Consider the following 16,969-nt stretch of genomic DNA (forward strand, 5'->3'; position numbering starts at 1 on the left):
CTATTCAGGGTCCTTCTTACACTTTGATGATCCAGTTTATACGTGTGGCTATCCATCAGTCTGTCTGTTTCTTACAAGTCTCATCACAGATTTGTGAGTGGCATGCGTCCCACCATCTGGCCTGCACATGCATTGCATTTGGACATTGCATAATGGCCTCAGGCCTGAGTAACGCTTGCACTACAGCGCTGGACCAACACGTGAGGAAGTGACAAGGGCCAGATAAACAAACCGCTTATGTAAAAGCATTAAGACGACCAAACGGCTCCAGCGACGTTTTCTCACCCCGGTGAAACTAGAAAACACCTCTGGCTTTCTCAGGGTTTATAAAATAATGATGACATGCTGCGACAAAGGAATTAGCTGAAAGAGTAAATCTCTCTTCTTCCTTCATAATTTAAATGTGACTCACTTTGAAAAGAAAAAGCTCTTTCCTCATAGATTTGATGCACGTCAAATTTATAGTATGTATTTGAGTAGTTTTGACGGTGTAAAAAACTAAAGAGTTGATTTTACTCAAGACATTTTAAGCCTCACTATAAACCTATTAATAGCTACTCCATTAAAACTATGGCTGTCTGCTCTGTATTTATATAATACATTGATTCCAGTGAGGGGAACATGTGGGAATAGGTAATTGGCTGCAAAGTTTCAAAAAGTTAAATTGGTTAAAATGTAATGTCTATGAAAACGCAGCGCAGCAGAGGCCAAGAAGCAAAAAGATGCTCAACATGCTCAAATGTGGGACAGGAAGCGACTACAAGTCACCATCATTAAAGTGTTTTATTTTGTACAAATCTAATTAGATGGTGCAAAACATGAATGTTTGTGTCTGAAGGCGTTCACTGAAAGATTAAAAAGATGTTGCTGTGAGTGGAGACTGGACTGACAAACAGCTTCTCATCAATAATTTGGTCTGTGCAGACTGAAGCAGACGGCTGTTCTAACAAAGTAGTTCAGTTATGGTTGTTGACGTCCCTATTAAAGAGCACTATTGGCTCATTAGGTTGTTAATGGTGAATGAGCACAAGCAAACAGTCTGTAATAATATTCTGTGAAGTCGACTCTGTCACTTCTGTGTTTACTTATTTTAACAGTGTTGAAAATGCTTTAACTCTGTCATGCGGTGGGATTTACTGCCAGCTGAGCTCAGCCTGAACTACGATTTCATCAGCCGCCAAATCAGAAAGTCTGTTTATGAAAACCAAAATATTGTGTGTGCAGAGAATTTTTCTATTAAAGCTTGTCTGTGTTGGAAAAACTGTTGTTTCTGCTCAAGAGTTTTACAGTTTTAGTGTCTGTGCTTCTGTAGAAACCACCACATGAACTGATTTGTGACTCTGGTAGCTTGTATCTTCATAGATCTTCATATGTCCAATGTCTATAATATAAGTAGGAAACCATCAATTACCTGAAATATTTATTTGTCGGTGTCAGAATTTTTAAAAAAGTTTAACATTTTAAGCATTTACTTTAGATCAAGACCAAATACGAGTGTTTTTATTTTGAAGTACATTTACTGTGCTGTAGGTTTGTTTATAGGGACATACTGTCACTACACACTGCGTCCTTCCCTGGAGCTGATCGTCAGAGACCTGGCATGAATCTGTTGTGGACAGATGGGGATTCGTGTTTGTTTGTTTTTTCCTGAAAATCACTGCCTGCTATTGAAAGAAAATTTCACAAGAGATCGAAGCAAACTGTGCGTTTGCTGTGATAGCAAATATTTAGGCTCAAAGTTAGCGGTGTTGGTCATAAAATGACTCTTTGTTTGGGGAAATATAATTCAAAATTGTATCACCACTTTTTCATTCAGGCACAGTTGAGTTTCAAAGAGACATTTTTTCATTGGGGATTCTCTGATCAGCATGTGGCTGAAGCTCATTTACAAGTTTTATTAGTTTTATATCTGTACTGTAAATATAGAAGAAAAAAAACATGTTTTGAGGAGAAAAACTTTGTACTATACCAAAGTGGGCAAAGTCACTTTATAATAGTGTCAAAGTTGCTGTAGGTTTTTTTTTGGCCTAACTTTGTCATGATCATCTTGAATAGTCATGGTAATTAAATAAATCGTTAATGTTCTGAATTTGGTGCTACAATCACAGATTAAACTGCGAAGCATGTAGACGTGGCTGTCATCTGACTGGATGCGTGGGAAGAACGTGTGCAGGTGGTGGTGAAAGAAACAATGAAATGACAGAGTTCATCAGAGTTGACTTTAGTGTCTGTTTATGGGCCACTCAGGTTTGATTTATACAGTTAAGTCAAACCTGAGTTATCTGATCACAAGTGAACAAGTTGAAGTGCAGGCGTGAACGCACCCACCACAAACTCAGGGATTATTTGAAGTGGATGCTAACTTGTCCTGGAGAAACTAAAGCACTGTCAGTTTGACGTGCTCATGTTCGTACCCAGCCTGCTCCTTCTGAGATTATTGTAACGTGTTGGATTATGCTAACTGCCTGTGAATGGCATGCTGCTGTCTGAGTGCTGCACAACTCCTCCTCATCCCAGACACGGCTTCTAATCTGATAAAGACCCACAGGGGGAATTTAAACAATCTCCTTTTCTTTTTTACATTTAAAAAATAGACACTTGTTATGTATCTGTGTCTCCCCCCCCCCCCACTACTGTGCTTGTGCTATTTTCAGCCCCCCCGTCGTGCTGTGGGATTTCTGCTGCTCAGTAAAATCTGCAGTAGCTCCCATGGCACAAACGTTCAGAAGCGTAATCCAAACGTTCCAAGCTGCTAGGATATAAATCTTGTCCAGCTTTTGCATTGGCTGGCAGCTCATCAAGAGGCCACAGAGATTATTTATTTATTTCCAACCTCTCATGCCTGCTGTCTGATGCAGACATTTAATCCGTGTGGCGGTGTGGCGTGCACGCTAGGGTTGCACATGAAGGGGGAACGAAGAAGTTTGGAATAAGACTGAGGTGATTCATTGACATTTCTGGTCTTTACTTAATAGACGTAAGCATGTGTTTGCTTACAAAGAGACCTTTTAGTTCATTTCATCACCCTATTAGTTGTTTTTTTGTAAATATTGTGGCACAAAATGACCCAAATCTGCATGAAGGAAAAGGAAAGTGCTTCAAATTCAAGTTCCTTTTGTCGACATTCAACTGGCAGCCGGCGAACACAGTGACACCATTGCCACAGAAGTGTGCTCCACATCTGGACATCGCACTGAAAGCATCCTATATAGTCACAAATCTGTTCATGGGAACATTCAAATCTGGACGTTAAGATAGATTACAGTTTGAATGTTATTCACCTCCATTATAGATTAGCCCTGGTGAACCTGAGGAGGTGTGAGGATGTAATGGTGAAGTCTGTCTGGGTGTGAATTGCGGGAAGACTAACTCTTGATGGGGGGGGATTATAGGGGGAGGGGTATGGAGAATGCCTGATCTGTCAGGGCTTAGTGCCACCATTATCCCAGTGGATGCTGCAGCAGCAACAGTGGGTGGCGGTGGCTGAGGCTGCGTTTTCATTAGTGTAATGTCCAGAGAAGCTCTAGAATTACGCAAGAGTGACGTGCCGTCATCCCCTCTTTGCCCGGCCCACCGCCTGGCAGGAACGTGGCCGTTTTGTGTTCCTTTTTTATCCTCCCTCACTCAGAAATGCCAAAAAGGACATCTGTGCGAGTCTGCGCTCATGGACAGGACCCGTAGTAGCCACAGCGTGTGGACCTCTCTGGGAAACCGCTGCCATGAAGAGGCAAGTTTGCTGCCATGATGATGAAGGAATGAGGAGATGTGGAAATCGTGAAATTCGCTCTGGTCTCACACCTTGTTTGAGGATGAGTCATGGAGGGGTAGCAGCTTCCAGAGCCGGGCGTTTTGTGTGATATCGCCGTATTTTCGGAGGACAATTAGAAGATGAAGTTTAAGAAGTTCATCACCATCATGCAGGCAGCCATAGGGGTCGTACCCCTGAACAAACGGGAGCTTCTGCCTCCTGGCAGGAAGTTGTGGCGACCCCCAGGGTGAGTGACGTCACTGCATCTTATAGTGTAAAAACATAGTGAACTGCATGTTGTAAGAAGTGCTTCAGGTCTTTACATCCATCAGGAATGTTTCTGAATTCCTCTTTTAACGACTAAGTCAAAGAAGCAAAAGATGGGTTTCAGCAGAACATTGTTACTACTGTTGGTGTTTGGTCACTCAGATAGTTGTGCTTTTATTTTGACAGTCACACAGAGATAAATGGAATTCAGTTCGTGGTCCTCACAGCATTGACTAATGTTTCTGCGTCATTTTATCCTTCCAAACCTGCATCGATAAACATAAAAATGAATTTAATGGCATATTTTTGTTTTGTTTCTCCTATATTAAAAGAAGTTAACAATACTAACTTAACAATCATTAGATCCTTGTGTTTTTTTCCACAACATTTTTTAAGTTATTTCTGAGTTTTTATTATTGTGACAGCTTTAGAGGCAGAAAGTGGGTGAGAGAGGCAGGGGGACACTCAGCGAAGACCCACAGGATGGTGTTGAGCCTAGACTGAAGGACTCGTCCTCAGTAAAGACGTGTTCTACCAAGCGAGCGCCAAAGATGTTCCATCATCACATCCAAACACCAAGTTTTCAGGAAACCTCAAAGCAATCGGGTCCTGGGTTCATTTCCACCTGAGACCCTGTGACTTTACTGTTGAGTTGTCATGTTCCCTCTGTTTTCTCCAGATTCCTCCCAGAAATATACAACATAGGTGAATGTGAAAATCTTCACATTCCAGTCGTCAAAGGAAAATTTAACCAATCAGTTGAGAACTGGACCCCCTGAATATGTTTTCCCATCGAAGTTAGAATGTAGTCGTTGGTATAAACAAGTCTCCAGAAGTGACATGTAGATACTTAGCTCGCCGCGGTTTCCTCATTCCACAGCTGATGAACTTACTTTCAAACATTTTGGCTCCTTTTGTCTGTAAATATGAGCTGACATCAAGTTCCTGCCTGACAGTCTGAGGCTGTCTGCCGCTGGGATTGTGACACAAGCAACACCACACAATCGTAAGAATGTTCTGAAGCCCATCGGAAGCGCGGAAGTCTTCCCAATTTTATCGGTCATGACTGCACAGACGCGACCATGATTAACGTGGCAACTGTGGTAAGACTGAGGCTGACAGGATGAAAATTAAGAGTGATTTGGTCATATATGAATGCAGGGGCAATGATGGAGGTGTTATGGGGTTGGTTCTTGTGTCCCTTCAACAGTCCAGTAGGTGTGAACAAGTCACAAGTGGGACATTGATTCTGGATGATACTGGAGGAGAGGAGAGGAAGTCACTAGATCCAGTTTTTGGTCTGAGATCGGTTTCATTTAGTTGAGGATCTGACCTGAAGAAAGCTGCTTCTTGGCATGATTGTTTTTACACATTATAGTACCGTATACGTTTCACGCAGATGTTTAGACCGTGCGCACTGTAAACTGACTTGCTCTGTTGCTGGATATTGCATAACTGTATTCACTTGTTTTGTATATTTTGGTCGGTAACTTCATTCTAGCTCTTCTTGTGACACTACCATTAGCTCATTTATTCACCTCTCTATGTCGGGACTCACTGCTGTTGGAACCACTTCATCGACTGTTTTGCATTTTACTGGTATTGACTGTGATGTTTATGTTTAACTCAATCTAGACTAAATCTACATGTTGAGTTTATGTCACTGATGTTCATGACATTGCAGATTAATACAGTAGTACTTTGAGATACGAGTTTAATTTGTTCTGTGAACGAGCTTGTGAGTCCAACAACTCCTCACTCAAAACAACATTTCCCCCTTTAATATAAAGAATGAATGAAAAGAAATGGAAAAGCCTCAAAAGAGAAGAAGGTGGTGGTGTCACGAAGCACATATCTCAGATTTGCTTGTATGTTGAACAAAAATATGGACAGCGTGACAGCTTGTATCTCATATGACTTGTGTGTTGAGCAGCTCGTAGTGTACTTCATTATGTGTAAAGAGGCCTGTAAATGTGCACAGTCACATGAACACAGCTTGTTTCAACAAAATGTTGCATCGTGAGCATTTACAGGAATACAATTTAGAATAAAATTCTGAATCTTCGATCTCATGGAAGTTCAGAACTGACTTACTTGACTAAAACACTATGTTTTACGGTTTACGTAGTTTTTAATGTAGATGATTAACTGTTGCTGAAGACAACAACCCCCTACAATACATGTGTCAAACTCAAGACCCGGGGGTCAAATGTGGCCCCCACATCATTTTAATTGGCCCATGAGAGCATAAAAGGTCAGTGTGTCTAAAAATAAATAGGTCAAACCTGTGCTTTGACCAAAACTACATTTCCCAAAAAGCAGTAATTCAACGCATTTGAACTTTGACAAAAAAAATTTGAACAAAGTTAATGTCTTTACTTGTGTTTGATGTTATTTTTCTTTATTCATTTGGATAGTTTGATCCTTGATTGATGGAGTTCTGTGGATTTCATAACCTGACAGATTAAAAGGATTTATAACAGAGCAACAAGCAAACATTTATTCTATGTAACTAATGTTTGTAGCTTTAAGTAATAAAGTCAGTTATTTAACATTAAGGAGTAGTTATATTTTACATTTATTTTACGTTACATTGAGTTACATTTAGTTACATTTATAAATTATGTCTGGCCCTTTGATAATTACATCCATTATGCTGATGTGGACCTCGGTGAAATTGAGTTTGACAATCCCGCCCCACAAGTTTGTTCTTGCTAAATCCACTGAGACACCGTAACGAATCACAAGCCTTTGAGTCATTACCATAAGTTGAGAAACAGCGAGCGCACCACACGTCTGGACATGTTGTTAGCATTCAGGTCACGTATTCTGCCTCGGAAAATAGACTTCATTTACAGTGGGTAGGTTCTCCCACTGACAAAGCATTTAAATGTATATAATTCTTATCATAAGCAGGCTTCAATTGTGAGACAGAATCCAGAAAATCACATTGTATGATTTTGAAATAATGAATTTGCATTTTATTGCATGAGATAAGTGTTTGATCACCTACCAACCAGTAAGAATTCCGGCTCTAATGGACCTCCTGTTCTCCACTCAATACCTGTTATAACTGCACCTGTTTGAACTCACCTGTATATAAAAGACACCTGTCCACACACTCACTCCAAAAGACTCCAACCTCTCCACAATGAGCTAGATCAGAGAGGGGTGTGAGGACATCAGGGACACATTTTTAGACATGCACAAGGTTGGGAGGGGCTACAGAACAATCGGAAAACAGCTTAGTGAGAAACTGATGGCATGGTTGGAATGGAAATAGCTCAAATTGGCCAAGTACTTGTTGTCCCAACTGCATGTAGTCGGCACTCTAGGCAATAAGCAGATGTTTTGTAGTTGGGTTGGTATTTTATTGACCATTCATAGCAAGAGTTTTTCATCTGGTCAAGCTCATTTCATATCAGAGGCCAGTTTTAACATCAACATTGTAATTCTGCTGTTGTTTTGAGATGAGGTTCCAGGAGGTTCCTCCTGGTATTGTCCTAATGTAAAGTTAACGCAGCTGCAGCTTGTGTGCATTTTTTTGTTTTGTTTACTTAAATAGTCAAATTGATGTCCTTCCATTTAGGTTGACATCACTCTTGATGTCACAACAGCGCGCAATGATGTAATGTGAGAGTAACCTTCTTCAGTAACAAGCTTGTTCTGAAAATGTAAGGAGTAAAATTTACAAGTGCTTGTTTTTAAAATCTAAGGAGTGAAAGAGAAACAGTAGAAAAACAAATATTCAGGTAAAGTATAGATGGTTTACAACTTAAAAACAGAGTTGCTCAAATAAAACTCTGTAAGGAACTGAACTGACTTAAGGTGCCTGCTGTTGATTTTGCGTTTTATAAGCATCTTTTCTACTTACAGTATAAACATTAAAAACGTACCTTTGGACTCCTGCCATCAAAGTTTTATCATGACAGAAGCTGATTACCGAATTGATAAACACAAGACAGTTTCCAGAGTGTTCTTATTTGTTTTCACTCTCTCCAAGTGATGCAGCGGAGACTGAGACATCCTTATCTTTTGTCCTTGGTAGGGGTCAGGTTTCTAGCGTACAGAGTTCCGCCTTTCCCACAATTCACGTGGTCTTTTATTAGCCCCACTTTTGTCTTTCAAACAATCTGTTCCATCTGTTCCTAACAATGCACTTGCCTCTGTGCTTTTGTGTGTACAGGGAGCAGCCTGGCTGTGATCAGACCAGCACTGACCTCCTCAAGTCCGGCCGCAAGTTCCGCTGGTCTAGAGAAGCCCAGTACTTGTACCTGCGCCGCCTGTCTTCACGCAGCTTCTCAGCTATCATGATGGTACGGGCTTACATGATGTTAAATCAAAATGCAAATAGCGAAACATGGGTTTGTTGAAGAAGAACATCACACACCTTCACGTCCCCATCCAGCTGTGGTGATATTTCATGCTATAACACTTTGAAAAACAGTGTTTTTCTCATATTAAATTTCATGAATTTTTATCTTATGAAACTCTTATAATCTTGTCAGTGGATTAAGAATAAATTTAGTTCCCCAAAAATAGTAATCTGCAAACAAGGCTCCCCCCTCACCTGAAACATGGGGGATTTGGCAGTGTGAAACTTAGCAAGTCAGTATTTCCCAGACTTATCTCATTATGTGGACACAGCTTTGTTTTAGTCACCCCTCCTGCATCCAGGATGATGATTAAGCAGAGGGACATTCCATGTTCTGGAAGCACCATTGTTCTGGTGAATTGCTTGCATAAATTATTTGTGCTACGAGGGATTTTTTGCATTTTGATGGCCTATTAAAAATATATGTCTCATGTTTCAGTTGATTAGAAACGGGTGATTTTACTTGAATGACACTATTTATTGGTTTGTTTGCTTGTTGTTTTTTTGTCATTAAGTAAGTCACGGCTGTTATGAAGTTGAAATACAACAGAAAAGCTTCCACTCTTGCTTAAGTAGTGGTATTCCAAATAAACTTCAGTTTCATTAGAGATCGTTTGACATTGTGTGGAGACAGCAGGCATTCTTCTCTGTAATTTCTGTGCAGCTGATGGAAAACCAGATAAAGGCTGACTTGAATACACACTCACACAGAAACAATAGGCTATTGTGCAGAACCTGTACTTGCTGTCTAGTTGTATCAGGTCTTTCCTTCAGCTGCCCATATATAAAGAAACCTTGCATTCTTTAAGCATCTTAGTTTCATTGAAAATAATGATGCTTCAGCTCTTTGATTCTTCTAATTTTGCTGCATTTATTTATTTCAAGTCTTTTATTATTTCAAGATAATGCTGTCTTGCTCAAGGGGAAACGCAGTACATCAAGCAATCATTTTTCCTACTCACTACCTCATTCAGCATCTTTTGGGTGAACTGCATTTGTCAGTTGTTGTTTGTCCCTGTTTCTAAATTTGTTAGATTCACCAAATATTTTAAAAGTACTAATAACATTTGCAGTACTAGTCTGGTTTCTGCGCTAAGCTTTGTGAAATGCGTTCGGTCTCCGTCTCACAGGACGCGCTCCGAAAATCGATGGGAATTTTGGACGCATCCATTTCCGCGTTAGTACGGGTGTGGTCTTTTTTTCTTTTGTTATATATCTACAATAATATTATCGTTTCGTCATCGCAGTTACACAAATACATACATTTTATGACTCAATCGTGGTTTATATAATAACACTTTGTCGTATTTTCCTGTCATATACGTACTCTTTGTTAATTTTAGCCTCCGGCGTCACCCCCATTCTCCTTTGGTTCGGTCTGCACCGACCCAGGGAGACGTCGCCGCTAACTTTTGTCCCGAATGTATAATTTTCATGTTTTAGAAAGTTCTATGGTGATATCTAATGTTAACGAGACCAGACATACACGGACTACAGAACTTTGAAACTGTTTTTTTTTGTTTTCAAACTCAAGTCTATAACCTCACGTAAACTCAGCGGTGGAGCTTTGGTTTAATCTTTGGTACCAGACAGTTCAAAGTGCGGGATGCCAGTGAACGGAGGAGGGCCGCTCTCCCTCAGCAGATATGCGACTCACTACTTCACCGTAAGTACTTCATAGTAAACTCTGTAGTATTTATATTTACTAAAAATAAAAAAAAGTACCCGAGACTACGGTGAAACTCTTGTTGCGGCGTCTTGGAAGTAGTTTGTGGGGACTGGAGTGTGGGTGAGCCCCGGTTCCACCTGTTGTGGTAGCAGCTAGCATCATGATGGTGATTTCAGTCGCGTTCAGAGTTTTTAACATCTCCTTTAAAACGTTGATAACTCGTTTGGATTCATCGACTTTTGTCTTTTTCCACCAGGTCTAATTTACAAGGTGACATTTGTGTTCATAACTGAGGCTCATCTTTAAAAAATAAAAATAAAAAAATAAAAAAAATTCTCGTATGTTCTCAGTTACCATGTCACCATCGGTGTGTGTCCCACTAATGTGACACTGATAGTACCGCCAGGGATGCCCCTTCTCCCCCTACCTCTTCTTACTCTGTACTCAGATTCTCACGAACCGTATCACTAACAGTGCAGTGCGAGGAATCTCTATAGCTGACAAATCTGTTATTATCAGCCAACTGGCTGATGATACTACTCTCTTCCTAAAAAATGCTAACCAAGTCCCCGTTGCTCTTCATGTAATCAATGATTTCTCTAAGGCCTCTGGCCTATGCCTTAATCTGAATAAATGTGAGCTATTAGCTGTTAAAAATAGTAACGCAAATTCCATTTGTAATATTCCTGTCAAAGAGGAAGTCACTTATTTAGGGCTCTTGATCTCTAAAAACCAGAATTCGAGATGTATTTTGAACTTTGACCCGATCATTCAAAAAACCAAAGTTAAACTAAATCAGTGGTTGCAGAGGGACCTGTCCCTTAAAGGCAGAGTCCTTCTCACTAAAGCTGAAGGTATTTCTCGGCTCACCTATGCAGCTCTCCCCACACATCTGGATAATAAAACTATCAGAAATATTGACCGTTTACTTTTTGATTTTATTTGGAAAAATCGTACACATTATATCAAGAAAGGAGTTGTTATGAACGACTATGAACATGGGGGGCTTAACTTCCTAGATTTTGATACTCTTAATAATACATTTAAAATAAATTGGGCTCGACACTTTCTCAAAAATCCTGTCTCAATTTGGAACTTCATTCCTCAGTACATCTTCTCTCGCTTTGGTGGTTTACACTTTATTCTCAGTTGTAATTATAATGTAGACAAACTTCCTGTAAAATTGTCAGCTTTTCACAGGCAAGTTCTTCTATCGTGGTCTCTAATCTATAAACATAACTTCTCTCCTCACAGGTACTTAATATGGAATAATAGAGATATTCTTTTCAAGAATAAATCACTTTTTATGGACAGATGGGTTCAGAACAAAATTCTTCTGGTAAGTCAGCTGTTTAATGGAGAGGGACTTTTGCTTACTTATAGGGAATTTTTATCCAAGTATGAATTTCCTGTTACTCCCAGGGAATTCGCCATAGTGTTTGACGCTATCCCATCAGGTACTTTAATGCTTTTCAGAAATCTTCCCAACCCACCCCCCTCAATCTCCGTACCTAATCCAATTGATTCTCACATAGGGATAATTTGTTTTTCGACCTTTCCCCGTAATAACAACAGACATATACGTGCTCTATTCCAGAAAGATGTTGTTTGTGTTTCTTATGTTGTTTCTTATTGGAATCGTTTTGTGAATAACATTGATTGGAACAAGGTCTGGATGATTCCACACAAATATCTCATCTACAATAAGGTGAAGGAAGTTTCCTTCAGAATTATTCATAAATACTATCCTGCAAATCACTACATGGTTAAATTCAAAAGGGACATAAATACAGACTGTTCTTTCTGTGTGGACTACCCAGAGACTGTGCTACATCTATTTTGGCATTGCCCTTATACGAAAAAACTTTGGAAGGATGTCAGTAGATTCATTATAGACTATGTTTCCAAGGACTTTACCCTATCTTGGGAAAATGTTGTTTTTTGTTTTTATAAGTGCTCTAAGAAAGAGGAAAAGGCTTATTTTCTTATAAATCTGTTAATAATTCTGGCTAAATTTTTTATTCATAAATGTAAATTCAGCAAAAAAACCCCTAATTTTATTCATTTTCTTAAAGATGTCGAACAATATATACAGCTTATTGACGGCTCTGACAACAAAAAAGCTGTGAAGACCTTAAACATATGTTCCGCTTTAGGTGTTTTTGTGTAATGTAAGGACATGTGGTCATACCCCCTGGCAACTCTTTTATATGCTCTCTGTTTGTATTGTATACTGTTTTTGTATGCTGTACTGAATTTTCTTCAATAAATGTATTTAAAAAAAAAAAAAAAGTGACACTGATAGTATCCTGAAGGACATCACTGTCGGGGATCTATCGTGTGGTTCCGCTGAAGCTGCGTGCAGAGCAGCTGTTCTCCCAGCAGGGGGCAGCAATGTTCAGTCAGCCGGACCGCTTGATGGACAGCTGCTGGGTGGTGCAGGCATACAGTAAAAGCAACTCTAACTCCCCTAACAAACTGCATATGCCATAAGTACTGTGTTAAGATTAATACGTAAGCACTTAATTTTGCTGTGCATCATATGAATTCATCTAGTTCTCATCTCAGAATTATCAACATTTCCAAGAAAAGAAATGAAAGAAAATCAGTGAGATCTCTCAGAATTTCTGAGACAGACCATTTCAGACATGCAAATAATTGATAGAATGATTTTTGTATTTACAGTATTTGTATGGGGGTTTTTTTGGCCCCTGCTCTGAATAATTTGTCTGAATAATTTGTTTTCAAAAGCCCATTATTTCAGCTTCTCACCTCATTAGTGAAAATGTGTGTTTTGTTATGTAACAGCCAGCGTTCCGGAAGCCAAGGCTCATCCAGCTAGCCTAGCCTCAGGCACCCATCACAGTCGTATCGTGTAGCACAAGATGACCCGGCTGAAGCTGGTTTGCCTCACATCAGGCTTCCAAGATGTTTCTCTGACTGTCATGAGCTGAAATGTTTGTTCTGTCCACACGTAGTTGCATTCTGCTCTGCTGCATGGGTTATGTTACATCTTGTTAGGCCACTGGCAATCTGGAATTTATCCAGGCAATTGTTTTTGGACAACAAAACATATCAATCTAATACTAGAAGTACTTTTATTACATTGAAAGAAGATATAAATTTCAGAGCTTTGCTAGTAGCTACAAGCTTTAAAATCAGCATTCAAGTGATATGCATCATTTTTCACTATTTTGAAGGGTAAACCCGGTAATTCTGAGCTGTTACAGATGCACTTTATGCTTCCCTAATTACTGTTATTTCACTGCGGGGAGTGTAGGAATGCTTTTAAGTCATTGTTTGGATCATGTCAAGTCAGAGCTTTTTCAAAAAAGATAGAAGTAGTTGTTTATTTAAAAAAAAAAAGGTAATCTGCTTTAACCCAAACCTGTCATGGTTTGGTTTTTCAAAAACAACAAATTTTTGAAGAACTGCCTACACCGTTTTCTCTCATTCTTGTTGAACAAGAATGAAGGGATGAACCTGAATTAAAGGGATGATGTTGCTGTGTTCTGTCAGCAGCATAAATTACAATTACGGAACCAAAAAATATCTTTAGGTGCCGTTTTACGATTGTTACATCATTACAGAATAGGAGTGTATTGTGCGTCTCCATTCAAGTCATCATCCCTGAATAAATCCCATGTTTGTTTCAGGTCACTAAAGACAGTTGATTAAGTTGAGAGAACAATGTTTAGGCTGTTAGTTTGCTTAAACGAAATGAAAAACATTGCACAGTTTTCATCCCAAAACTACAAGCTTAAAATGTAAAGGACAAAAATGACAGTGGAACCTCAATAATACTGGAATCAGGCTCATTTTTGAAGACTCATTTGTCATGAATTTAATATTGTCCTAACCTCACCTGAAGTTAAGTCTTGAAAGTAGGCGGCCACTCCTCTGTTTCTTTACACCTGGGTAATTGATTGACACACAGATTTCACTTTTGTGTAGTTACTGAAAAACCTCAGTACCCTCACATCCCCCCCATTGTGCCGTCACTAACCCCAACCTCCACTCGACGCGTGTTCAGTGTCAGCTTGTCTCTGCTGACGTGTGAATCTCTGCTAACAAACCTTGTGACCAAACATGACACCCAAAGTGTGTGTAGGTTTTGTTTGGCGTTGTGGTTGTGAACAGTGAGGAGTTGGTGTGTCAGTGTGTTTGCACCGCCTGCAGACGGTGGGATTTGTCCTGAATGTAGGCCAGCAGAATCCCTCTTACGTCAAAGGCGGGCGGGCAGATGCAGGAAGGGAGCTGCTGGTGGTGGTGCAGCTGTGGCCATGGAGGAGGCAGTGGCGCACATCAGTCTGTTAGTGCGCCGCTGGCTGTGAACAGGGAGGGACGCGGATCGGAAACGGAGAGCGCCAACGATGAAGACTGTCCTCAGTCTGCACAGGAAATGGGCCCACGCCGTCAAGACCATACGTATCCTTCAGGGACTCGTGAGTGATTCTCAAACCAGCTCTCCACTTCAACTCTTGGGGCAAGAGTCGGACTCCAGCGGTTCTGAAACGAGTTGCGATGAGTTTTGTTGTGACTGGCGGGATCTAGGAAAGTGGCATCATGGGTTGTAAAGTGATTGTTTGATGGTTATTAACAGAATTGTTGAAGTAAGGCCGGTGAGATCTGAGCTGTCCAGAATAAACTTTTTAATTAATCGGTGCTGCGCTCTGAAGTGTGACTTGTGAATCTTGGGATGTTAGAAAGCAAACATTCACCTGATCTGTTAAAGTGTTATTTTAACATGAGTTTGATGGAAGGATTGGTTTGATTAATGATCTAAAAATAATGACATATAAACAGATTATCCCTGTTTTTTTGTCAGGATTGAACACCTTTTGGGTATTTTTAGCTTTGTTGGACACCAAACTCATGATCAGATCAGGAGCGTTTGGGCTCTAGTGGTAATAATTCAAAACATGATTAGTAAATGTACCCTGGACTTTACTGAGTTGATTTGTGGGTGTCGATTATGTTGCGTTTGTACTCCCATCGTGAAATATTGCTTCCTAGCGCTTGTTTCGCAAACTAACAGCAGTATATTTATTGTTGATCAGCCTGTAAGTTGTCGTAAACAGTCCAGCAGTGTCTCATCATTGTTCGTCTGGGATCTCCTGGTTGTGTAACGACGGCATCGGCTAATGAACGGTCGTTGTTTGTTACATCATGTAATACATTATTAATCTGTCCAGTGAAATGAAACCACCCTCAGTAATCTGCCCCGTCTCTCCTCAGAACCCGGTGATGGAGGAGACGGTGTGGGAGCAGTACACCGTGACCCTGCAGAGGGTGAGTCCAGACGCATCCAAACACAACGCACCTCATCTCATTCAGTGTTTCCCTCCACAGCTGCAAAGCCTCGCGGTGACACGGGGGGGCCATTTAGGTGATTAGTTTGTCACGCTGCGGTCGGATAGTAGTTCAGAACGCTCAGATTACAGATGTGGCAGACGCTCCTGTCGACTGAACGGGAGCCAGAGTCGCCTCACGCAATCAGGAAAATTAAATATGAAGGAACAAAAACACAGCAAATCAAATATTATGAACGCAGAAAGACTTCGACAGCTAAACAGTCACATTTGTTTAGTTTCCTGATCTAAGTGGTTTAATGTTGATGCTGTTTTGGTCCAGGTGTCAGAAAATCCAAGTTTAAACTGATTAAAAAAAACCAACTTTAGTGTTTTTTTTAAATTATCTTCAGATTCCTTACAGTATATGTTTAGACTTGTGACAGTCATGTCTCAGAAAGGCAGGCATCGGCTCTGAATCCAACATTTAGTCATCCTAAAAGGTTAACCAATTGTTTTGTTTGACAGAATCTCTGTAAACATTATGAATTAGTTTTTTATTTTGTGTAATGTAAGCTTAACAATTCTTAATATATTTGCTTTGCCCAGTGAATACTTGTAAGAAAATTAACTAGAATATTAATATCTAATTTGTCCTTCGTAGAATCATTCCGAGAATTGACAGTTTTGTGTTTTTGTACCACTCTTTTTTTTTTATAAGAAAAAAAATGAATCAGGCAATCACGATGATGAGCCCAATGTCTCGTGCAGAGGTTCACTGAAGCCAGAAAAGCAGATTTAGCGCAGAAAGGTCTCCCGCCTCGGGCTTGTGACCCCGGATTCTCCACCTCAGCGAGGCCAGCTGTCGAGCTCCGCTCTGGCCGTCAGGTTTTATCCTCGTTGAGCGTTCGGGAAATGAACGACAGACATTTTTGTTTTTCTCAGCTTATTACGGAAAGGCATGTGTCTATGAGTCCTCCCTGAGCGTGAGGTGAGATTATCTTACACGATAATCATGAAATAAAGACAAGTTACTGGAGGTTATGCAGCGTTTCCACATTTACCTGCCGTATGTAAGACAACACTTCACAGGTAGCATCGCAGGTTGCACCTGAATATTGATGTACAGTAAGGCAGCAGAAGGTCACCTCATAGCATTAAAGTCCATCCTGTCTGATCTGGACCTGTGGTGGGAACAGTAATGTGAGACTTTGATGTCATTTCTGATGTCATCTTGTCTATGACTGTTGGATTCTTGGATTCTCCCCGGTTCAAAAACTACATGCTCATTTTTACTTGATGTAGAATATTCTAGCCGCTTAAAACCACACAGATTCATTCAACTCAGTTTGTTTCTCAGCTTGTACTTTCTCCCTCCATCTGCCTCTACAGCCGTCTGCTGCACACAGGGAAGTGTGGAGTTGTGTGTGTGTGTGAGGGTGAGGGTGGGGGGGGTATGACTACAGATGGAAGGGGGGAGGATAAAGAGATAGGGCCATCAAATCTCTGACCTCATCTCATCTGTCCAAACTGGAGCAGTGGCAGGTGGAATTGCTTAAAGCCCAAACCTGTTCCAAAGAAGCGGGGAGCGTCTGACGGCATGACCTTTCGTCCGTGGA

General features: G+C 40.4%; 1 protein-coding gene across 7 annotated transcripts in view; it reads left to right on the plus strand.

The window, feature by feature from the left end:
• Positions 1-16,969, plus strand: part of tjp2a (tight junction protein 2a (zona occludens 2)) — a 30,674-nt gene that overhangs the window by 1,483 nt on the left and 12,222 nt on the right. For 2 of the 7 annotated variants that reach the window (XM_068335708.1, XM_068335707.1), the window contains exons 1-3: positions 3,815-3,995; positions 8,202-8,331; positions 15,298-15,351. In XM_068335708.1, coding sequence (XP_068191809.1) covers positions 3,889-3,995; positions 8,202-8,331; positions 15,298-15,351 — 291 coding nt within the window. In that variant the 5' untranslated portion in view covers positions 3,815-3,888. Of the gene's footprint in view, positions 1-3,814; positions 3,996-8,201; positions 8,332-9,757; positions 10,057-15,297; positions 15,352-16,969 lie in introns of those variants that run through there. The other 5 variants (XM_068335706.1, XM_068335709.1, XM_068335712.1 and 2 more) reach the window with 5 other exon arrangements.

Source organism: Antennarius striatus, chromosome 15 (genome assembly GCF_040054535.1).
Source record: "Antennarius striatus isolate MH-2024 chromosome 15, ASM4005453v1, whole genome shotgun sequence".
NCBI classification, from domain to species: domain Eukaryota; kingdom Metazoa; phylum Chordata; class Actinopteri; order Lophiiformes; family Antennariidae; genus Antennarius; species Antennarius striatus.